General features: G+C 41.2%; 1 protein-coding gene across 1 annotated transcript; it reads right to left on the bottom strand.

The window, feature by feature from the left end:
• Positions 1-623: 623 nt before the first annotated feature.
• On the bottom strand, positions 624-24,628 carry tiparp (TCDD-inducible poly(ADP-ribose) polymerase). The gene is made up of 7 exons (XM_058080227.2): positions 24,354-24,628; positions 22,617-23,615; positions 10,406-10,595; positions 10,043-10,230; positions 6,058-6,366; positions 3,196-3,453; positions 624-1,748 (listed from the first exon to the last, which is right to left on the bottom strand). Exons 1-7 carry the CDS (start codon positions 24,425-24,427, stop codon positions 1,559-1,561), a joined length of 2,208 nt encoding a protein of 735 aa, XP_057936210.2. The 5' UTR covers positions 24,428-24,628; the 3' UTR covers positions 624-1,558.
• Positions 24,629-24,985: the final 357 nt, after the last annotated feature.

The following is a 24,985-nucleotide window of genomic DNA, read 5'->3' as shown; positions in this document are numbered from 1 at the left end:
CTGAACACTCAGTACGTTCACATGCATACATTACAAACATACAGTAGATACTTCTCGTTTATATGCCATCTTTGGTCAAACTGCCTCGACAACACTGGGAGGCAATGATGCTCTTTTAGCTCAATTACAGGACTCCAGATCCGGACTAAATGGTTGCATTTTGCGAATAAAATGAGACATCACAAGTCGTTTTTCATCTACTGGCACTTGTGTGACCAGATAAAAGGATGCTCATTCACAAAGTACGCACCGTGTAAAACATATCACAGTCCAAGCCTATCGATGACAGTGTGATCGCTCTCATTTCTAGCTACCATTTTTGTTTACACATTTTGCCTGGCTCACACTTTCTTCCGTCCGCCCAGTTTCACTCCAAATGTGACTTTTTTTTTGGTGACGTTTTGTCTTTAAAGCAAGCAAGTAAGCAATGCGGTACGTTTGCAACCCGTTATTTTCCCACATGGAAGCTACAAGTGGCTATCAGGTTAGCACGGGATACATGCTAACTGGTGTCATTTAATAATCTTACTCTCTCCGCTCTGATTTTGACAGTTGACAGTAATGTGCAAATGTGGTAAGCTTTCAGGTCAAATGTCTGAAGGGTTAGAAATGTTTGGGAACCCAGAGGGATGCTGACGTCATTGCAGCACCCCATTGCAGCATTTTTACATCGTTTTTTTCAATTTTAAGCTTGGATTAATACTTGTTTTGTATATTTCCTAGGTACTTTTGATGTACATTTCGTTTCAACCAAATTTGAAAGCAGACAAATGTGTGTGAAAAGAGGGTAGCATTGGAATTAATACTATTTATCAGTAATACAGTGAAAATGAGAGGCAATGTCAATGTTTATTATGCAAGTCGATTACCTTGTACGTCCCTAAATTTTCGGAGGCCACTGTGGTCCCGGTACAAAAAAAGGTCATCTGGAGCCCTGAATTAGCCAATGAAGTCGCGTGTTGTTACTGGTTAATAGCTTCAAAAAAAAATCCCCAAATTCTCGAAGTCCATAGGTATGAATGACGAAGTGAGTTGAATAAATTGCTGTACTAGTGGATGCACTTTATTCAAAACATTTAACATTTGACGTTCATTAGGGTAACAAGAGGCACAATTAATTTTTTTGTGCACCAGTATTGTTTAACTCTGGTGGATTGAGACAGTAAAGACGTGATTTCTAGTCACGATTGATCATTTGCAAAACTCCAAATGCTATTTCCAATGAATCCAAGAGTAAACATGCAGGAATAATTAGATTCCCAATCCAATTTGAATGAAGGTGTTTGCATGTGTCTCCTGTGCATGTAAACATACTGAGTGAGTGACACAGATGTTGTCCTTCAATGGTCCAGTTTTTTCCAGTTGAATCCGGTCTGGGTCTTGCAATCTAGTCCATTTGAATCCAGTTTATAATAGCATCATTTGCAAATATCTTCGTTTTAACCTTTTTAGGTGAGGTTTCAAACATGAAAAAAGTCACAGCTGTGCTGATTTTTTTTCCACGCCGCAAACTCCACCCACCGCCCCCCGCCTGAGCAGATTAACAAGTGAGGTGGGCTCAGAGGGCAACAGTGCTGGGTACCTCCTCGTAATGGATGATAAAATAAGGGTAGCTCTGGTCATCGTTGAAGATAACGTAGATCTGGGGGTCCACCCAGTTGTCCACACAGGAGTCATAAAGGTCACTGGAGGGATCTCGGGGGTTGATAGGGGGCGGTCGCCGCATTGAAGGGTTCCCTACAGTAAACCTGCAACCAAAGAGAGAAAGGTTGTATGTTTACTTAATGTACACAATTAAAACACATGTTTTTTTTTTTTTTTTGCATCACGTTCTTTTTAGTCTGTCTGAAAGGCTTACGGAATAATTTACCATCTAGAAGAGACTCGTCTAAATTTAATGATTACAAGGCTGCTGCTCTTTTGTGTGCTTAAGGAAGCTTGAGTAATAAAAGCATCTGAGCATGTGGGTTCATATAAGAACATGAAGCCAATGTACACCGAATGTATACATGATGAGCCAAGGCAAGAGCACCGCTTTGTTTACCCGCTTTGAAGAACCACAAACAGACCATAAGTCTGTCTCTGGGGTTATGAATATGATTACATTAAGGAAACCAGCACCTAACGACTTCCAGTGTAGTGTTTTCATTGTATATATATGTATATAGAGAGATATATCAATATATTATAGAGAAAAAGAGTGGCTGTATTCCACCATTGTAATTGTTTAGTTCATTTAGTATATGCGGGCTGCATGGTGGGCAAGTGGTTAGCCCGCAGACCTCACAGCTAGGAGACCAGGGTTCAATTCCACCCTCGGCCATCTCTGTGTGGAGTTTGCATGTTCTCCCCGTGCATGCGTGGGTTTTCTACGGGTACTCCGGTTTCCTCCCACATTCCAAAAAACATGCTAGGTTAATTAGCGACTCCAAATTGTCCATAGGTATGAATGTGAGTGTGAATGGTTGTTTGTCTATATGTGCCCTGTGATTGGCTGGCCACCAGTCCAGGGTGCCTCTCGCCCAAAGACAGCTGGGATAGGCTCCAGCACCCCCCGCGACCCTCGTGAGGATAAGCGGTAGAAAATGAATGAATGAATTTAGTATATGCAGGGTTCTTACAGACCTACATCAGGATGATTTCTGATGACTCAGGCAACTGAATGACTGTTAAGTCATTGTTTATCACATAAAAAAACTATTGTTAACACAGTAGGTATCAAGATTTCATGAGAAATCTTGTGGGACGTAAATTAAACAGACCATTTTCATGGAAACAGTGTCGAATCTGGAAGCTCTAGAAAGCTTTCTGTGCGGGTTATTGTGTGTCGCTGCTCTATAGGAGTCCACACTTCAATATAAAGTGCAGAAAATGAGCATAATAGGTCACTTTTAATATCACGCCGCAACTAGCATGCCTGCAGCAAAATAATAAACGACAACGACGTGCACGGATGTTTGTGCAACATTGAAATGTGCAGCTTTCCAAACTGTATCGTTGTCTCTGAGGTCTCACAATTTAGAATTCAACCAAAATTTACAGGAAAAATATGTCTGTAAAATTCTTACATATTTTGGTGACCTTCATTCTAAAAGGCAACAATTGCTTTGAAAGACGAAGCGATCGCAGCTTCACGTCTTATTACCATTTTTATCGATGCAACCAGCTGTTGCATACGATACGATGCATACACACCTGCCAGTGAGAACTTTGGCCAAGAACATGCAGTGAACTCCTTTGGGCGAGCGTTTGGAGAAATTGTGTGAGTAGACAGCCTTGCGGGCAAAGTAGGAGCCCTGTCCGAACATGGTGGCGTGTTTGCCGCAGACACGCGGATCAAAGTTGTGCTTGCAGATGCCTTCCACCACGTCTGCTGAGGTGCCGTGGAAGAGGTGACGCTCGCTCAGCAGCCGATCCATCTCGGACATACGCCGGGACATGTACTCCTTCTTCCTGTTGGGAGAACATAACATTAGATTTCAATTCATGAAAAGCTCCAAGTTGCTGTGTATCAAAAATGTGATCACAAACTTGTTTGCGCTAAAACCGTTAAGACCGTTGTGGCTAATCCCTTTTCTTGAGCAATACGCGCACGCAACTCATTTGATGTGAGCCGATCAATCGGGCATGCACAAGCGAAAGCCAGCTTGGCGGTGACCCAGGCATGACCTCTCATGAACCCGCGGCTTGTGACCCGACTCAGACGGCCGCGGCACGCATCCAAGCAGGCGCACGCTCACACAAACACACACATACCCTTCAATTTGCTACCATGTCATTTTAAGAGTTGGGATGCCTCTCGGCGTGGCAGAGTCGACTACCCTTTCACGCAAACGCGTGGACGGCCTGATGGCGAATTTATGTAGAAAAGCAAACAAACATGCACGCTTTCTTTGTTAAAATAAGAGTGTGGGAAGTAATCAAGTTCTGTTCACAATAGAGCATTGCTTTCAGAATGACACAATGTCAGTCATTGTGAAACCCTTGCAGTACCAGTCTGTGTGTGTTTGTGTGTGTGTGTGTCACAGCTGCCATGACCTGCCCTGCTCCGACCACAGCGGTTTGCCCACTGTGCTCACAACAGGAACATCACCATTGCCCAAACATCACTCCAGCCGCTTCATTCACACACCAACGCTAACTCGTTCTCACGAAGCTCCACCAGGCTGGTTTCATTTGCTCTATTTGCACCCTTAATTTCTTCCTCTTCCCCTCACCACGTTTCACATCCCTCGACATGCAATCGCGTCTCTGTTTGAATGCAGCTGAGTGTGAAATGCTCACAAACTCAGCAAAAAAAAAAAAACAAAAAAAATGTTGCATTTGATTTTATTCTTTTCAGAGTAATGATGTGATACCATGTATATTACTCATGGCTACAACAAAGCGTCTGTTTGTGTTTATATCCTAAAGAATACTCAATCTTTAATTGCATAATTTCAGCCAATTAACACTAGAGAGGTTACTCAGGCAAAGCGGGATTGCTTTGGTGAGATTTTCTCATTCATTAGAAGGAAACACTTGTGTTTGTAAACTAATCTACAAAAGAGTATTGGGGCCTATGTACTGTAGAAGGGAAAATCCTGAGGATAGAGAAAAAAAATCCCAACTATAATAGTGAAGTCAAGTCTTAAAATAGTTCTAATTTTGTGTAAAAAGTAGGGCTGTCAATCGATTAAAACATTTGATCACGATTGATCACTTTTTGCCCATAGTTAAATCAGAATTAATCACATTTAATCACAGATAGAAAGATGTTTTTGATTTGATGTAGTTCAAAGTCTTAAAATAGTTCTAATGTTGTGTAAAAAGTAGGGCTGTCAATCGATTAAAACATTTGATCACGATTGATCACTTTTTGCCCATAGTTAAATCAGAATTAATCACATTTAATCACATATAGAAAGATGTTTTTGATTCAATGTAGTTCAAAGTCTTAAAATAGTTCTAATGTTGTGTAAAAAGTAAGGCTGTCAATCGATTAAAACATTTGATCACGGCTGATTACTTTTTTCCATAGTTAAATCAGAATTAATCACATTTAATCACATAGAAAGATGTTTTTGATTCAATGTAGTTCAAGGTCTTAAAATAGTTCTAATGTTGTGTAAAAAGTAAGGCTGTCAATCGATTAAAACATTTGATCATGATTAATCACTTTTTTTTGTCCATAGTTAACTCAGAATTAATCACATTTAATCACAGATAGAAAGATGTTTTTGATTCGATGTGCAACTACAACGATAATTACATAAAAAAATTTGTAAAAGGATATCAATTTCCGAACTACGGGCCATTATTTAAAACAATACATGAGTGCACGTTACATCAAAAAATAACCGCTGTTAAAGGAAACTTTCGTTAACGCGTCATTAATGCATTACGTTTGACAGTCCTGGTTAAAAACTAGACTTTTTCAGAGAATTAAGTCATAATAATTAAAAAAAACACAATTATAATAAATTAATCACATCTGGAAAAGAAAATCAACATGCAGACCCTTCGTCGTCACTGTCAACATTCATTGACACGTTTGGTCGGCAAAGTAATTACAAATTGAGCAGCAAATGAATCGCAAAAGAACTGCTCCTCTTTAATACAGTTGAAAAGTCAGCATTTCAAGAAATGCTGTCAATGTTTGACAGTACAAACTGCCTATAAGATAAGATAAGATATGCCCTTATTAGAAATTTCAGAGAGAAATTAAGATATGCCTTTAAGATATGCCTTTATTCGTCCCTCAGTGGGGAAATTTGTATATAAATTATGTCAGAAATAGGAATCCCACAACTGTACGGCATGAAAAATGACATATTTAAGGAAAGACGGCGTTATTATGATATATTATTATCCATTATCATAACATTAGTGGTGTGTTGTAGTTTAAATCTCCTCTCATATTCTGGTAATATTTTGACTTTTCCTCACAGTTGTGCTATTCCTTTCTTTACTGCGTGGTACCCATACCCTACTATAAACATGCTCTTCACCTTGTTACATAATGTTTCCATGCATCCAATACTACGTCATTTGTACAAGGAAGGAAGCCGCACTCACCTCTTGTACTTCTCCCAAAGGAAAGGGTTCTGCACCCGAAGGATCTTGATTATCCTAAACTTGGTCTCCGATACTGTCTTGTGGAACAAGCTGTATACGGTCCTGTAGCTGCGGTCGTCACGGGACATCGGCACCTGCAGAAAGTCCTGGCTCATCGCCATGGGCAACCACGTCTCAGGGAAAAGTGTGGGCAGGTTGGTTGTCGTCGGAGAGAGAGGATCCGATGCGGAGAGATCCATCAATGAGACAGTGGACGTGGAAGAGGAGGAAGAACAGGACAGTGGAGATGAAGAGAGGCCACCCAAAGTCCTAAAAAGAAGGAGAGAGAAAAAGTGGGATACTTGACTCTTATACTACATATATGTGTTTATAACCTGAACCAAACATGTCTTGGCAGATATTCCAATCATTCTACCGCTTATCCTCACAAAGCTCACAAAGGTGCTGGAGCCTATCCCAGCTGTCTTCGGGCAAGATCACAGGCCAATCACAGGGCACATATAGACAAACAACCATTCACACTCACATTCATACGTATGGACAATTTGGAGTCGCTAATTAACCTAGCATGTTTTTAGCATGAAAGCATGAAACTGGAGTACCCGGGAAAAAAAAAAAACATGCGTGCACGGGGAGAATATGCAAACTCCGAGCGTGGAATTGAACTCGGGTCTCCTAGCTGTGAGGCCTTTGTGCTATCCACTTGATCGCTGTGCAGTCCATTTAAAAAATAATCAACTAATCAATTCATTCATTATTAAAGAATATGCAGTGGTTGTCCCCTAAAATTGGCCCCCGGGCTGCACTTTGAAAAAATAAGTGGTGACCAACTCTGAGTGTGGAAACCAAACGGTGAGGAATCATCCATTACTCAGTACAGACGCCATGAGGAATTATGGAACGGAATTATGGAATTATGGAATGCTAATTAACCTAGCATGTTTTTGGAATGTGGGAGGAAACCCGAGTACATGGAGAAAACCCAAACTCCATACAGAGATGCCCGATGATGGAATCGAACTCAGGTCTCCTAGCTTTGAGGCCTTTGCGCTAGCCACTTCGCCGTGCAGTCCATTTCAAAATAATTAACTAATCAATTCAGTCATTATTAAAGAATATGCAGTGGTTGGCCCCAAAAATTGGCCCCCGGGCTGCACTTTGGACACACCACTGCACTAAAACGGCTGAAAAAAAATAGGAAAGAGAGTGTGAAAGAAGATAAAAATAAGTGGTGACCAACTCTGAGTGTGGAAACCAAACTCAGTACAGACGCCATGAAGAATTATGGAACGGAATTATGGAATTATGGAATGCTAATTAACCTTGCATGTTTTTGGAATGTGGGAGAAAACCCGAGTACCCGGAGAAAACCCAAACTCCATACAGAGATGCCCGTGGGTGGAATCGATCTCGGGTCTCCTAGCTGTGTGGCCTGCTCGCTAACCATTCGTCCGAGTAGAAAGTCCAAACACCGGAGAAATGTCGACATGTAAACATGTACTATCCAAAACCTCAATCTCTTGACATGCGGTTGATGTCAGAAGGCCAGCTGATTGTCACTTCCTAATCTCGGCTTCATTGTTATGAAAATGTCAGTTATGTGGTTATAACAACAAACCTTTCACAGTGTATCCCTTCTACTGACAGTAGCCAAACCAGAACACTACACAAGCGGTTGTGTTGTCAGAAAAGTGATTTTTTGTATGTCATGTGAGTCCTCAACAACGCTTTGTCAAGTTCTCGCCTTCCCTGTGTAAAATGCAGCGGGTGCTATCAGCCATAAGAATGTGCACACGTTGTCAAGAGGCTTTGATCAGTGTGATTCTAAGCCAATGTGACAGTTTTTCTCATCCTGTCTGTCTGGTCTCCATCTCTCCACAATCGACATCTCCATCCCTACGGGGCTTTGAAGAGATGACACTAAGCAATTGAGAAATGAACAGATAAGAAGAGAGTGACCCACTGAAACTGAGGGAAAGGAGTGTCAATCAAACTAATGACCTCAACCTTTAAGCTTTTCACACACTGTTCCTCACACACACACACACACTTGTTTTGGACGCTAAAAAGCAAGGACGGAGCATTCACTGGGAAACTCTCAGGAACAAAATCACTCGTCCCAAATTCCGGCTTCTCACAGTCACGTTTCACACTCCATTCACCCGGTCTGGAAACTATTTAACGCCCTCCATCTTCCACTTTCTTGGCTGGGCTCCTTTCTCTCTCTCTCTCCCACTCCCACTCTCACTCTCAGTCCCTCTCTGTACTCTGCTTCCACCATCTCATCATCATCATCTCTCTTCCTCCATCTCCGACACTCCTACATTTTCTCCTTTTTATGACTGCCAGGTCTTGTACGAACAGCTCGTTCTTAGTTTGCTCCGTGTGGGATGGGGACAGAAGACTGGCGCTCTGCCTGGGAATTGAAAAACTCTGTAAATGAGGTGAGATGACACTTGTTTTGAATCTGGTATCACATTCTTCTGGAGTATCAGTGAGCAAGCAGGGCGGGGTCATCTCATTGGTGCAACGAAAATGGACACAGATTGTCACTCTTGTGTTTTTTTTTTTTTTTTCATACGCCATACTGTAGGAGTTGACGTTGCTCAGTGTTTGTCTGTTCTTGTCTCATTATACCATTTTTTTCTCTAACTGCTCTATGCTCACTTGGCTCTAAACACGCTATTCCAACATCCGAAAAAAAACAAGATCCCTCACAAATGTGTCCACATAATAGTGCTAACCATTTATTCATTCATTTTCTACCGCTTTTTCCTCACGAGGGTCGCTGGAGCCTATCCCAGCTGTCTTTGTCTTTCATGTGGCTCTATATTAAGAAATTCTCTACAATGGGATATCCACACAATCGCTTTTGATTTGTTCCATTTCATTAGACAAGGCATTTTCTTGAAGGAAATAATAATAATAATAGTCTGTTCCAGGGTCAAACTGTTGCCAAAGTGTCACTATTTAACTGGATTAATGTATATAAGCCATTCAGGTTCATTCATTCATTCATTTTCTACCGCTTCCTCACAATTGTGATTAATCGCATTTGCTCCATAGTTAACTCATGATTAATCACATTTAATCGCAGCTTGTATTGCTTCTATTTTCAAAATTATTGGTGTGTCTTTCTCACCAAGCATCTTGCTGATGGTCTTGTAGCCTATTTTTTTACATTCTGTCTCTTTCTGTTAATCATTCATTCATTCATTTCTACCGCTTTTTCCTCACGAGGGTCGCTGGAGCTTATCCCAGCTGTCTTTGTCTTTCATGTGGCTCTATATTCAGAAATTCTCTACAATGGCATATCCACACAGTCGCTTTTGATTTGTTCCATTTCATTGGACAAGGCATTTTCTTGAAGGAAATAATAATAATAATAGTCTGTTCCAGGGTCAAACTGTTGCCAAAGTGTCACTATTTAACTGGATTAATGTATATAAGCCATTCAGGTTCGTTCATTCATTCATTTTCTACCGCTTCCTCAAAATTGTGATTAATCACATTTTCTCCATAGTTAACTCATGATTAATCACATTTAATCGCACCTTGTATTGCTTCTATTTTCAAAATTATTGGTGTGCCTTTCTCACCAAGCATCTTGCTGATGGTCTTGTAGCCTATTTTTTTTTACATTCTGTCTCTTTCTGTTAATCATTCATTCAATCATTCATTTCTACCGCTTTTTCCTAACGAAGGTCGCTGGAGCTTATCCCAGCTGTCTTTGGGCGAGAGGCGGGGTACACCCTGGACTGGTCGCCAGCCAATCACAGGGCACAACAGGGCAAACAACCATTCACACTCACATTCATACCTATGGACAATTTGGAGTCGCCAATTAACCTAGCATGTTTTTGGAAGAAACCGGAGTACCCGGAGAAAACCCACACATGCACGGGGTCTCCTAGATGTGAGGTCTGTGCGCTAACCACTCGACCGCCGTGCCACAAAGTGCTAACCAATCTAATGTTATACTTACTCTAAGAGTGGTGCGAGCATCACCGGCGACATGAACATGGGTCGCTTTTTGATCTGACGCCTGAAGCCAAACATGGCATTCTGCTGGAAGCCCTCCCTGATGTTCAGGATGTACTGGTTCTGGAGCGTAATGAATCGAACCTCCTTGAGACCCCTCACAGTTGCCTTTTCAATGAGCTTGACCACAGGCTGGTAGAGAGAGGGGAGGGATGGACAGGAAAAAAAAGATCATTTTGATTCATAATACATCTAATTTGTTTGTGGAAAAAATGCAAATGCATGATGATGGTTTTCTTGAAGTGTGTGTGCTAATTCAGATGACAGTATTGATTCCATTCCATTGGTTGACCGGGCCTGACCTCACCTCAGAGTACTCCCTCCAGCCAAAGTTGTCTCTGCAGTAGTACTTCCACACTGTGTGACAGCTGGGGGCGGGGCCCGAGTTTGTCCCTGGCACGGGGAATGGACTGGGAGGAGTGGTCAGCCGGCGAACGCGGTCAAACTTCAGGTCACCAACCCGCATGGCTCCAAAGTCCAGGGAAAACACTGACCCGCTGAAAGCACACGGTGGAAAATGAAGACGTTATTAAACTCAAATCCCGGTAATTTGCATTCACAGGGCATGCAGCTCTGTTGTAAATTGGTCACAGTTTATGAAGCAGCCACATTAACCCTGGTGTCCTGGAGCAAGTTGACCAGACCTCTAATTACTCAGCCAGTGAGTCAGTCTGGACTGACATGACTTACACATTGCAACTGAGAAAAACATGAACACCATAATGGAAACATCACATTCAGCCTGTAATGATGCGGGTTGTGTCGTTTGATCAAAAAAACTCATGATGTAGCCGCATATTAAATCAACAAAGCAACAGGGTACCTTCAACAAACTAAAACTAAAAAGTGCCATTGTTAAGTACAGTATACAGTGGTATGAAAAAGTTTCTACATTTTTGGGAATTTCTGCATAAAATCACCATCAAATGTGAATCAAATCTGTCATTGTTTGCATGCTATCCTCATTAAAATATGAAAACCTATAAATGTTTGGGTGGTTTCATTTAAAGCAGACACTGTTTTTTTCATCTGTGTGATTTAGACAAAGATCAAATCACATTTGATGGTGATTTTATGCAGAAATGTGAGTAATTCCAAAAGGTTCAGATACTTATTTTTCATGTAACACAAAAAAGATGTCAAATCTAAACAATAAATATTTGCTAATGGTTAAAGAAATAGCGTAAAAAAAGAAAACGGTATTGTGTGAATGACCTCTGTTAACCTACACTGTCTCAAACAGAGGGGTCAAACCTGCATTGTCTGTGCATGTGTGTGTTTGGGTGGGGTGACAGCTTCTCTACGCGAGTCCCCCCCCCCATATGGCCTCTGGCAAATAGTGTTTCTGGGTCAGACATAACACTCGCATAAATATGGGCATTATATATTGGCACGCTATGCTACAGTCAGCAAAGCTAGACATGGGGGCAGACATACACACACACAACACAACACACACTCTGTATTCAAGACACACAGAAACACATCAACTATGTCAAATACTCACATGGCCAAAATAAACACAAAACCCACACACACACATCCTGTTCAAGGTTAATGGGCTCATTGATTTTGTTGCCCGGGAAACTAATTGACAGAAATGTCCCTAGTGATTGTGTGTCCGTCTGGAAGTATGTAAAGAGCAAAAGCTGTGTGTGTGTGTGTGTGTGTGTGTGTGTGTGTGTGTATAAAATAAAAAACCTGGCAAAAGTGTTCAAAGAAGTTCACAAAAAAGGTAATTTTTCAGATTTACAGTCTCAAAATGCAAATATGTGAAAACATGTATGAAACTGGAGCTTTTAAAAACAATAATAATACCCCTATTCCTGTTCCTGAAACGCTAAAACACGCCAGTTTAATTTGTATTCAGCAAAGTATATTTACTCTACTGCTACTGTGTTCAACGTCATTGCATTATTTAAGACAACAAACAGGCAGTCCAAAGGCAGTTTCGCCCAAAGGACTGCACATAGGGTTGCTATACAAAGTGTCATACTCGCCTGGCGTGCATAGTACAGCATTGGGAGACTTTTAATGGGGATTGTTTTGACATTAGGAGGTTGGCATGCTTGTCTAGAATTGCATTTTAAAAAAGATACATAGTGTACACATTTGTTACTGCACCAAAAATAACTACTACTACTACTACTACAAAGTAGCAACCTGCTGCTTTATACTTGCATGACAAAACGTACATTTTCCAAGCAGTCAAAAGCATGACAAAGCAAGATGCTGAGTCCACCCAGCACACAATTCTAATCAGACTGCATCAAAAGTGTATTTGCAGTCTGCTGCTGCTTAGTCATCATGTGACTGAATCTCTCTGCAAGAGGAAGTAAAACTAGAGTGAATTTACTGCACACATGCAGAGGCGAAGTCAGAGAATATATTGAAACATTCATGCAAAACTTGTAGCCACATTCCAGTAATTACAGAATGTTTTATGACGAGCAAAATCAAATGATGAAACAGAGAAGAGAAAAAGATCCAGTTGCATAAAAAATAAAAGATAACAGAATGTAAAGTACAATTTTATGCAGCTTTGTGACCCCTCCCCAGACACACTTGGGGTATAACTGTATATTTTCTTAAATAATGACATTTTCGGATTTGAATCATTAGAAAGCAAAGTGAACTTCGGGGCATTTACAGGCATCCTTGCGCCTCACCGCTCCTCTGTCCCCCCCTCATCCATGTCGTCCTCACATATCTGAACAACAGAGAGGTCACCCCGTGATTTCCATAGCCTTTTCACTAAGCTCTTCCGTTCCTCGCTCCCCGGCTGGTTTGTGCTGGTCTAAAAATAAAATTCCACCGGTTAAATTAAGTGCACTCAAACGAGGTGCTTGGGACATGGAGGTCAATCAAAAGGGCATTGGGCACAGCTTAAGCTATTACAGGGAAATTAATCAAACACAGTGGCACCTTGGTTCTTGTTATTAATTTGTTCCAAAAGGTCAGACGAAAACCTAAACATATGACAACCGAGGAAATGTAAATCCAATTAATCCAGTCCACCATTCACCCAAACAAAAATCTGCTTTATAGACAATATAGTTTTACATGTAGAAAACAATGGCATATAGGAATAAATGACAAATGGATGTAACTTAATATTAATGTTGTGAAATTGTTCGCACTCACACCTTTCTATGGCCCCATGGAGGGTTATTTAGCAGCAATAAAAAATGCGCATAGAGTAGGGTGCTTTGTGTGGGAACTCCATTTCGGGGAACAAAACAGTGAAGGGAAAACTAAATAGTTTGTTAAGTAAAAAAATCAACAAAGACATGCTAAAGATGAGAAGGCTATGAAAAAAATAGCCAAACCTGCAAAAGCAGCTGATGGGTGTGAATGTGCAGTCATAACACTACAGGCGGGGTTGTCTCCGGAAAAAGAACTAGCCTTTTCCCCCCGCAAAAAAACAAGTAAAGAAAACTAATGACATTGTCAAAATGGCCGATAACCTCACGTATACACACACACATTTTCCATTTTCTCACGGCTACACGTACATACAAGGACCCGCATACCAGCATCAGTCATGCTATTGTGAACGTAACAGACAAGCGCAAAAAAAAAAAAAGTAGAGCGCTCACTCACACACATTCTTTAGACAAAGTCGTGTACACACACGCAAATCTCATATAGTCATGCCTGTGTAAAAAAAAAAAAAAAGTTGATTAGATCTGCTGACGAAGGCTTCTTTCAGCTTGATGTCATGTTAATCATCTTATTTAGGTATCCAAGTTCCTCTGATCAAAAAAAAGTTGCATCGTCATATCCGATCAACAACAAATAACCAACTTCTATTGTCTTATGGAAGGGTGGAGCATGGGAATGAGCAGTGATGACCACAATTTATCAGACCAATCTACCTTTTGATTTAACACAATAAATGTTCTTCCAGGTTTTGTTAGCACAGTGCACCTAAATGACAGATGAAAACATGTTTTAGTATGTCTGTTTTTTTGGCAAATGTCTCCATTGGCAATGCCCAAACACGTACAGACGTCTTGTTTGCGGGAGGGCAATGAGTCAAAACACGGTCACAACAAGTTATTTTGTTTTAACAAGCCAAGTGCCGACACATACCATCTAACTTCATCTATGTTACTTCGTTTTCTATGGAGAGGAACATAAACAAGAGTAACTGACAGTTCTTCAAAAGGACAGCGTTATTTAAACTATATCAATGAATATTAGGGCTGGGGATGCCACTGCTAGAGCCATTCAATTCACAGGCGAAGAAGAGGAAGTCAAAGGAAGACAGAAATGTTTACACACACAAGGACAGAAATTAAAGTTATAGAGGTCATATTATTCATTCATTCATTCATTCATTTCATTCATTCATTCATTTTTATCCTCACGAGGGTCGCAGGGGTGCTGGAGCCTATCCCAGCTGTCTTCGAGCAAGAGGCGGGGTACACCCTGGACAAGCATGCATGTTTTTGGAATGTGAGAAGAAACCGGAGTACCCGGAGAAAACCCACCTGTGCACATGTGGCCTGTGCGCTAACCACTCAAACACCGTGCAGACCTAGAAGTCATATTTTTAGTAGTAGTTTGAGTGAAACAGACGGATTTTCACACCAAAATGTAATTTGTATTTACAAATGAATTAAAATATATTGAAAATCAGATGTATATATTGGGCTGCACGGCGGACGAGTGGTTAGCGCAGACCTCACAGCTAGGAGACCGGGATTCAATTTCACACTCGGCCATCTCTGTGTGGAGTTTGCATGTTCTCCCCGTGCATGTGTGGGTTTTTTACGAGTACTCCGGTTTCCTCCCACATTCCAAAAACATGCTAGGTTAATTGGCGACTCCAAATTGTCCATAGGTATGAATGTGAATGAGTGTGAATGGTTGTTTGTCTATATGTGCCCTGTGATTGGCTGGCCACCAGTCCAGGGTGGACCCTTGTGAGGATAAGTGGTACAAAATGAATGAATGAATGTATATATTGTGTTACTCAGGAGTAAGTATACAACAACAAGTCGAAAGATTGCATAAAATGTATGTGGAAAAACCAACATATTTAACACAGTGTTTTGCAACATTACAGACATCACAACAGGGCTGTAAAAAGTTCTATTAAAGTATTATATTAAAGCTAAATATGAGTAATATAATATAATATAATATAATATAATATAATATAATATAATATAATATAATAATATTATTTTTATATAATATACAATTTAATATAAAATATTAATTTAATATAATATATAATTATATAATATATAATATAATAATATATATTAATTATATTAGACCGACAGCTCCTGCACAGATGGCTTCCCAGCTAATAGCATACAAGTGTTATATTTTTCTACACACAATGGTGTCTGGTCATTTAAATGATGACTTTTTAGCCTTTTCAAAGGTTTTATGCCAATATGCTTTTTGAGCACTTTAGGTTGTAAAAACATAGCAAATTGAAAGAAATGCACACGTGTGTCTCCTGCATGCACTGGATTGTACCCGTGAGATTGTCTCTCTGTTCTGCACTGCACCAGAACGTTAAGATCATGGTTCACTGTGTCCTGTCTTTCAGTTCTCAGGGCTTTTCAGAGTCTAAAACCTGCCCCTGATGGTACATGAGAGACATAAGAGGCACATTCACAATGTAATCAGCTTCAGCAGCTGACAGAGAGAGGAGGGAACACCACTTAGATGCGCAGTCAAAGTTGAGAAGAGTGAGATAATGAAAATAGTATCATGTGTCAGGCATCCCTTTTCGAGATTGAAAGCACGTGAGGAAGGAGAGGTGGTCAAACAGCAATTTACGATAACAGCTGTCCCGGGTACCCGAGGTCTGGCGGTTTTAAAAGGTTATCACAGGAATGAAGGCAGACTGCAGTATATACTGTTTGTATATGATAAAAAATGATATATATATAGGCTGGGATTGAGCCAACATTCTAACTGAGAAGTTTCAGATGCTTTCACAACTTTTGTTGACATGTTCTAGAGTGACACCATTGTTTGTAAACTGGTTTGGTCCGTTTCCTCCATGGTTTAATCACACATAAAAAAAAAATATGCCTGAGCAAATCTCGTGAGAGATCGCTTTGTTTACACTAAAATGTAAACAGGAAGAGAGTTTGGGGAATGGGGTTGTGGCTGAACCTAATAAACGTTTTACTTTATTATACTGCATGTCCAAAAGTATTGTTTGGCTTTTGTAACAAAAAATGCAACAAAAGATCCAAAAAAAGTGCATCCAAAAAAATTGGAAAAAATGGGCATGGAAAATACTGTGGAAAATTGTTGTGTGATTTAGAATATAGGACTTATGTTTTTTTTTTAAACAAACTTTCCTTTCCTTGGTCGAAAAAAATCAGCGCACAATGACACAGCAGTCCAGCTACAGTGAGGGGGAACTACCGCTGTAGCTACAGAGCCAAATATTCAATGTCCAATGGGAAAATATCTCCACCACCATATGCATTATTTCCTATGAGATTAATATATATATATATATGAATATATATATATACATATATATGTATACAATATTATATGCATACATTATGTTGTTATTAAATATTATATATAATATAAAATATATACATATTATAATATATATATATATTATAATATATATCCATAATATAATATATAATAAAATATAATGTAATATTAAATTAAATATAAAATTCAGTAAACCTCGGATATATCGGACTCGGATATATCGGAAATTCGCTCACAACGGACAGATAAAAAAGAACCGATTTTTCTGTAATGCTTTTCCAATAAAAATTCATTGCATATATCGGATTTTTTATAACGGATTTCGCCTATTTCGGACAAAATCTCCAGTCCCGTTCCAATTTCCCTCGCATATATCGGATGGCCGCATCGTGTCTTTCTCCTGGCTCCAGATTTAGGACAAATATAAAAGTGAGTGACGTCAATAATACTAGCACAGCAGTGAATGAGATCTTAACCTCACTATTGGAAATAACGTAGGCCTGACGGGCGTAACAGGGCCTAGCTTAATTAACAATTTGTTATGCTCAGAGTCCAATAAAGTTAAATTCTCATTACCTTACGTCTCTTTTCATTGTCCAGTCCAGGTACATTGGAAACATAGTCAAGGAAGTGCCTTTTTATAATGGATATAAATCCGATATATGCGTAAAATGGACATTTTCCGGTATACGCATATAACGGATTTCGCTTATATCAGACAAAACCAGTGGGAACAATTGAATCGGATATATCCGAGGTTTACTGTTGTATGTATAAAAAATGTAAATTATTTGTACAAATTACTGTTTACGCTGTACATTGTTCATATTTGATGTCATCTATTTATCCTCCACATTATTATTTATTATTTATTATTACATGGGAGCCAGGCAACAACATTTCGTTGGCAATTTCACTGCTGTGTTATTGTGCAATGATAATAAAGAAAGTCTATGTCTATATATACATTATATGTTAATATACCAGATAAGTCACCGGTTTAACACACATCAACAAACACATCATGTTTACACACAAACACAGCAGAGAAGATGTGCTCATAGATAAGACCATATTGATTTTTCTTTTAATGTCAGGACACTAAACTATGTAAATATCAACCATAATTTCATATAAACGATAACACACACACACACACAGTGTAGTCTCAGGTCACGTTGCCCTTCGTGGTCGGTGACTCTTTATGTCAGTTAATGACAAGCAGGGCTTTTATCGCCGACCTATCGCAATCTCTCACTTGCCTGCAAACACACAAGAACACACCCTGGGAGACAGACACACACACACACATACACACACTTTGTCATGAGGTTAAGCAAAAATTTGCCAGAAGTCTTTTATGTCTGAAAATACACCCTTACTACACAAATATTGCAGGAAATTGGCTTGATTGTTGAATGTCTGAATGAGACGTCCTGTTTTCCTGTTCAGGCTAAACTTGCATTGCTATGTCGAAATCATGGAAATAAAAGTACTGATGTGTTGGTTTATTTTATTTTCATTTTCTCTCTCTCTCTCACACACACACACACACACACACACACACACACACGTGGCAGTACAGTACAGCCAACGAACTGATGAGGATTATTACAGACCCACTTTTAGAAGTGATGATTGCAACATTCCCCCCTCACTGCTGACTTCATGGCGAAGGCGGATTAAGTAGACCCCTCATTCATTCTTATCATATGGATGGGATTAACCTGTGCTACGGATTATTCACACATGGGAACAGTGCAGCACAGAACACACACTTACACCCAGGCTTTACTGCACGTAATAAGAACCAGAAACTCATGAGCTTCACATGGTTGAGAGCGAAATAGGCTTGTGTTGCTATAACAACAAGCTTGTTAAGTCATCTGCTGCTCTTTAACTGGTAATCGATCTTATCATTAACCACAGTGATCATTGTGAATAGGCCGACTGAAGAACAGTATCAAAGAGATGCAGCCGCCAGCCAGCACAGCAACAAGCTGAATGGACCAAAACCACGATGAACCCTCATGATCAAGTCCAGTAAAACTTTAACACTATTTGCATAGATCACAGGCGGCATGGCGGTCTAGTGGTTAGCGCACAGACCTCACAGCTAGGAGACAAGGGTTCAATTCCACCCTTGGCCATCTCTGTGTGGAGTTTGCATGTTCTCCCCGTGCATGCGTGGGTTTCCTCCCACATTCCAAAAACATGCTAGGTTGATTGGCGACTCCAAATTGTCCATAGGTATGAATGTGAGTGTGAATGGTTGTTTGTCTATATGTGCCCTGTGATTGGCCCGCGACCCTCGTGAGGAAAAAGCGGTAGAAAATGAATGAATGAATGAATGCATAGATCACCTCTCATCTCTGAAGCAGAGATACAATTTTGTCCATCTATTTATTTTTATTTATTTTAGCTATAGAATCAGTCAAAAATGAGTGGAGGAGCAAAGTGAATAATGCAGAATATTAAATCTTGAATTTTCTTTCTTCATTTGGAAAAAATCCAGAGCTTGCATGTTATTTTACAGCCAGTCAATGTCTAAAACAAGCCAAACTTGCTAACCTGGTGAACCCGAGAGTGGTATGTCATTCTTCAGTGAGAGGTCATGTGCTGTTGGAATGAATGTTTTTCACTTGAGTGTTAAGTTTTCAGTCTACCAACAGTCAAACTTGTTTAGGGGGTCAGGTCAGGGCTGCAGAAGTCGGTTTCAAATTTGGCTGTTATACTAAAAAAAAAAAAAAAAACTAATAGTTCTTGCGACAAACACAAACACATGGAAAGAAATGAACCACAATGAGAAGTGATGAAAAAAATGTAACACACATTTTAACAGCGATGTAAGCGTGCTCAGTTTCTGTCACCGGAGCCAGATGAGCCTGTCTGACTGAATGAGAGTGGAAGAGACTCGCAGCCAAATTTGCTTTGACATCACCAGGTGCACATCCTGTTTGAGGAGTATTTTGCATAGAGTTTCAGTTAAAGTCAACAACTGACATCAATCGTTGTGCATACATGTGAAAGTTGAGCCGCCGTGCACTTCATAAAAACAAAAAAGCACACGGTGGCTCAAAGGTTTCTGTAAATTATGAACGAATATCACAAAGACTCTCCTTACGGGAACTTACGGGCATTGAAGTTGACTGAACAGTAACTGAACTTACCAAGGTTAATGGGTAAAATTGCTTTTATATTGTGATCTTTGGCGCTAAAGTTTAAACTGAACAATCCAAATTGTTGTTGCAAGCACTCTTTGGTTAGTTAATCCTTGGTGTGCTTTGTTTGATCACAATTACGGTAAATCCAACTTCAGTTTGGACCAAACCAATCTGCCCTGTGTTTGGTGTATGTCTGAGACACACTCGATGTGGTTTAATTGTGGTGAGAAAGCGTTCCAATTTTGAACTGATCCAATTTGCAAATTAACAACTTGGCTTTTTCACTTAACATAATGGACAAGTTGGACAAGTTTGTGAGTTTTTGTCTTGCCAAGGACTGATTTTAGACGCTACATTGGTGGTAGCGGTATCTGTAGCGTGTCACCTGGCAAAGTACAAGTGAGTTTTTTTTTTCGTACACCTCAAATGTTGCACGACTACTGCATGATAAAGAAAACAACTCAAACTGAAGAGCTAATTTGTAACGAAGTTCAGTTGTGAAGAGGACAACTTTAGTGGCATTGGTTCCTAGGAGGAGGATGAGGACAGCAAACGACTTTTCTGGTAGGCTACTGTTTAACTAGCTGTGTCACACATACTGTTCAACGCTGAAAAAAACATGAATTAAAAGGTTGTTCTGTGTAACATAATTCTGTGTGCTAAATATCCCATGTTCCAACACGGGAATCCATAAAGGTGAGGTTTTAATTTCATTATTAAGAGCTAGTATGTGTGTTATATTGTACTCATTGTATTCAGTGTTTTCATGTATGCTAACATTAGCATTCAGGCTAACTATATACTGTACAGCAGAGTCCTGATCAGGACAAAACATCCGATTCCGATCGAGTCTGAAATCACGTGATTGAGCCCTATTTATCATGTGATTGGATCGCGGCATCCCCAGTCACGGGTATGCTGGAGCCTATCCCAGCTGCCATCTGTTGACCAATACAGAGAGCCTTGTCATGTGATATTTATGTTTGTTTTGCTTAGATTTTTTTTGGAATGGAATCCAGCTAAACCATGCTAACAAATCCAATCACTGATTTGGATTAGAGATAGTGAAATATATATGTGGATGACAAAACAGACACAAGTTGTACCAAAAATTACCTTTAAAAAGATGTCGGCAAGCTATTAATTTAACAAATGCTTAATATGTTAAATATTGTATTGATGCGTAAATACACAGGTTGTGTAAACAGCGTCTTTGGGGTACTTTTTCTACTTAGAACAAGGTCACCGTGCTTGTTCTTATTGTGTGTGACTATGCATGCATACAGTTCAGTTCCGCAGGAAACAGCATGCTCCTTTATGTCACCCCACCAGAGTTTGCCAAGTGCTTGCATATGTGTGTGTGTGTGTGTGTGTGAGTGTATCTTTGTGGGCGTGTGAGAGCAGAGTGAAAGAGAGGTTTATCTCTGTCTGCTAAACAGTGTGCGTGTGAGAGCTGCGAGCCGCTGAGCTTCTCTCATCTGATTCGTGTGAGCATCTGCGTGCCGAGCGTCGCGCGTGCGTGTGGGGTGTGTAAGTGTATACACTATTGTGTGCATGTCTATGACCGAGCGAGGGATAGAAGCTGCCAAGTGCGGCTGTGTCAGTGACCGCACAGGGGGGTCACAGAAGTTCACTACTCCCTGCCATGAGTGCTCTAAAGTCTGCTTAGGACACAGCTGCAGCCAAGCAGAGAGCTGACTTGGGCTGGCAAATACAGGAAATGAATCACAGAGTTGAAGATAGCAGGTCAGATGGTATATTACTTGTACAGACAATAAGAAAACACGCCTAGAGTGGATAATAATTGCTTTCACACATGGTATTATTACCTAAAAAAAAACAAGTTTGACCTCGCTACCGCTCATCTGTGCCACCACCACCACCGCCGTACGCTCACACACACTTCAGCAGCGGTGTCAAAGCTTTCAGTTTGTCAGCAATGGCGACACAGAAAAAGGGAGAAGTGTAACGTTTCCAACGAGAAGTCGCTTATCGTCCACATGCAGCATATCAGCTTACTGCGCTATTGTCGCCATGACATTGGAACTTGTCCATTCACAGCTCAGTAGCCTTTGGAGAACACTGTAGAACTAATCACATTATAGATATCTATTGTCATCCATGTGTAGTATATGCCTTATTGTATTTAGATATTATTTGCATATAGGGAGTACCTATGCTGACATTGGCTTGTAAAAATGCAGTTTTAACCCCAACTTTACTGTATTCTACACATGGGGAATAGAACCGTGTGAGTATTTGAACACTTCCTAAGCTAAAATGCTACAGAATGGGGCATGAGACTTTTGGTGATACAAAATTTGGCCCTGTATTTCATTCATTCATTCATTTTCTACCGCTTTTCCTCACGAGGGTCGCGGGGGTGCTGGAGCCTATCCCAGCTGTCTTTGGGCAAGAGGCGGGGTACACCCTGGACTGGTGGCCAGCCAATCACAGGGCACATATAGACAAACAACCATTCACACTCACATTCATACCTATGGACAATTTGGAGTCGCTAATTAACCTAGCATGTTTTTGGAATGTGGGAGGAACCCAGAGTACCCGGAGAAAACCCACGCATGCACGGGGAGAACATGTAAACTCCACACAGAGATGGCCGAGGGTGGAATTGAACCCTGGTCTCCTAGCTGTGAGGTCTGCGTGCTAACCACTCAGATTTTACATATTATTATTAATATTATTATTATTCCGAATGGCAAATTCTTGCAAGAATATCTAGCTAGTATTTTTTATAGGTTTTAAACAAAAATGGGAGTCTTAGTGGGGGGGGGGGTTAAGGGCATAAACAAAGAGAAAGGCGTGTTACAGTAAACAATAAGCAGTGGGGGTGGTACTTACTGATACTTCAGCCTGACTTTGTCATTGTCCGGGTTGCAGTACAATCTCTCCAACTGTTCCTGGGATTCATCAGCGATGCTTTGCCACACTTGAGTGTCACTCCTGTGGATCTGCCAGTGGTAGGGCAGGACAGTGTGGTGGTGGGCACAGTCACTACCATAAACACATTGTCCTTGGAGGAAATCCACACAAATGTCCACCGAGTCTGACTGGTGTGTGTGATACTGAAGCTGGGTGAGCAGTTCAAAGACTAGGTCCAAGGAAGCCTCTTCACTTTTATCCTGAAAAAGCTCTCCTTTATCAGGTTGAGGGGGTTGCAAGAGTAGGGGGTGGGTGTCCTGGAGGGCAGTGCAGTCTTTAACAGGGGGGGCTTGGAGGTCATTACTTTTGATGGCTCCCTCCTGGTGCGAACCTTGTGGTGGAACTATAGGAGGAACATCCCTGCTGGTAGACGTTATTGTCAACTGGCTCCCCGAAGCCCTGAGGCCTGTCTTGGGTCGCTCCCCTCGCCGCTCCGTCTCCTCCAGCTCCGCAGTAGTATCAGCCATCTCCACATCACCGCCTGCAGGCATCAATACCGCAGTCCCCGGTGCAGTGTCGTCAGCAGCCGGCGAGTCTTTCAAACCACATACTGGACCCATGCAGTTCTGTTTGGCCGCTGCCGCCGCCGCACACAAGTTCCCTGGGGTGCGTCCAGCCTGGCTCCGCGGCACAAACACACCATCCCCCGGTATGTCGCTGCTGAGTAGAGTGGTCAAAATGGGCTCCTCCAAGGCTCGGTGAAGGCATTTGGCATCTAATTTCCTCTGTTTCTTTTTGAAATAAGGTTTCACCAGAGGTATTTTATCTGAGAGTCCTACTATCGACTGTTCCGTGAAATCCTCCCCTTCGTCCACATTTAAGCTCACATCCAGGGAGATCCCAGTCGGTACACCGTCTGTGGATTTCTGCAGAATGTGCAAAGTTTTAGCCATGTTGCCCGCGTAACCCTCAACGGTCCTGATGGGGGAAAAGAAGAGATACAGAGGTAGTCATTAAAGGTAACATCTATGATCCTTTAATGTTTTCCCAGCATGAAGTCACTCATTTGGTTTTATTCAATGATTAATAGACTTCAGTTCTCTTTCCTTTCCTGGAAAGAGTCTGCGCTGTCTATGTGCTGAAATGAAACCTGATATTAACACCTGAAGAAAGTGACTATGACTGGAACAACGAGGCTTATGACGTGGAGAACTTAAAAAAAAATTATAATGAGCTCAATGAAGCGAGAAGAAAGAGAAACCGGCGCACAGTAGCTGGTTTCGTTTATTTTGTGACAATTATATAATGTCGTTTTTATGTGTGTGTGTGTTTAGTGCCTCCAAGCAAGAAGAAGAGATAAAAATCAACTAACTCTCTCTTTCCGGGGATGGTGTATTTTGATCACCACAGTATGATAGGCAACCCCGGTTGTCTACGTGCGGCGTACCGAGCAACTTTGCACGTAGACGACCATCTCATGCACACACACACACACACACACGGTAGTCCACGCAAACACACACACACCATCTCTCTCTCTCACACACACATCCACTGCGGCGTAACAGCGGCAAAAAAAGCCCACGACACTACAGCATCGGGCACTGCCTTTCACCCACCTAGCTAGCGTACTTCTCCCGTGTTAGCCTTCGTAGCTACCCACAAACCCCCAAACTGAGTCTCCCCACAACAACAAAAGACATCAAAACGACCTACTTGTGCGATAAAGCCTTTTCAGCTCTTTCAGGTCTCTGCCCTCTTTGGTGCGTTAAATCGGCTGGTGCGCACATCGGCGGGGCTCCGTGCCAAAGCTCCACGGTATCCGTGCGCGGACGAGAAGACGATTGTCCGCGTCAAAGCCTCGTCTTGTCCTTCTGCTGCCCCCCCGCCGCTCTCATTGCTCTTGTCTCCGCTCTACTTCATGTCTAGTTCGCCTCGTGTAGTTGAGCCGTACACAGCATAAAAAAAAATCGCTCGCTCTGCGCCTCTCCTCTCCAGTCCTTCCAGGCTCCGCCTCCTAACCTGCTGGAGGGCGGGACTCAAGATCCGGTCCTGCAGAGCTCCACCACGGAGCAGGCGAGGAGGCGTCTAGTGGTGGTCGGAAGAAGGTGCATGTGTGTGAGTTTGCCTTTGAGGGGCAGGGGGGGTGGGGAGGGTCTTTGTTTCAAGTCCTGGAGGAAAATGAATAGGGATTTGGAATCTTTAGCTAGATAGGACAATTAATACGTCACATATGCCGTCCAACCGACTTAATGCATGTATACCACTATGAGCATTATTTTATCCATTGACAAAAATAGAAGTGTGAACATAACTCAGACCACCACGTTATTATTATTATTAGTAGT

This window comes from Doryrhamphus excisus, linkage group LG8, assembly GCF_037039965.1.
Source record: "Doryrhamphus excisus strain RoL-2023G ecotype Guam linkage group LG8, RoL_Dexc_Guam_v1.1, whole genome shotgun sequence".
Taxonomy (NCBI): domain Eukaryota; kingdom Metazoa; phylum Chordata; class Actinopteri; order Syngnathiformes; family Syngnathidae; genus Doryrhamphus; species Doryrhamphus excisus.
This window is presented reverse-complemented; position numbering and strand designations above follow the sequence as displayed.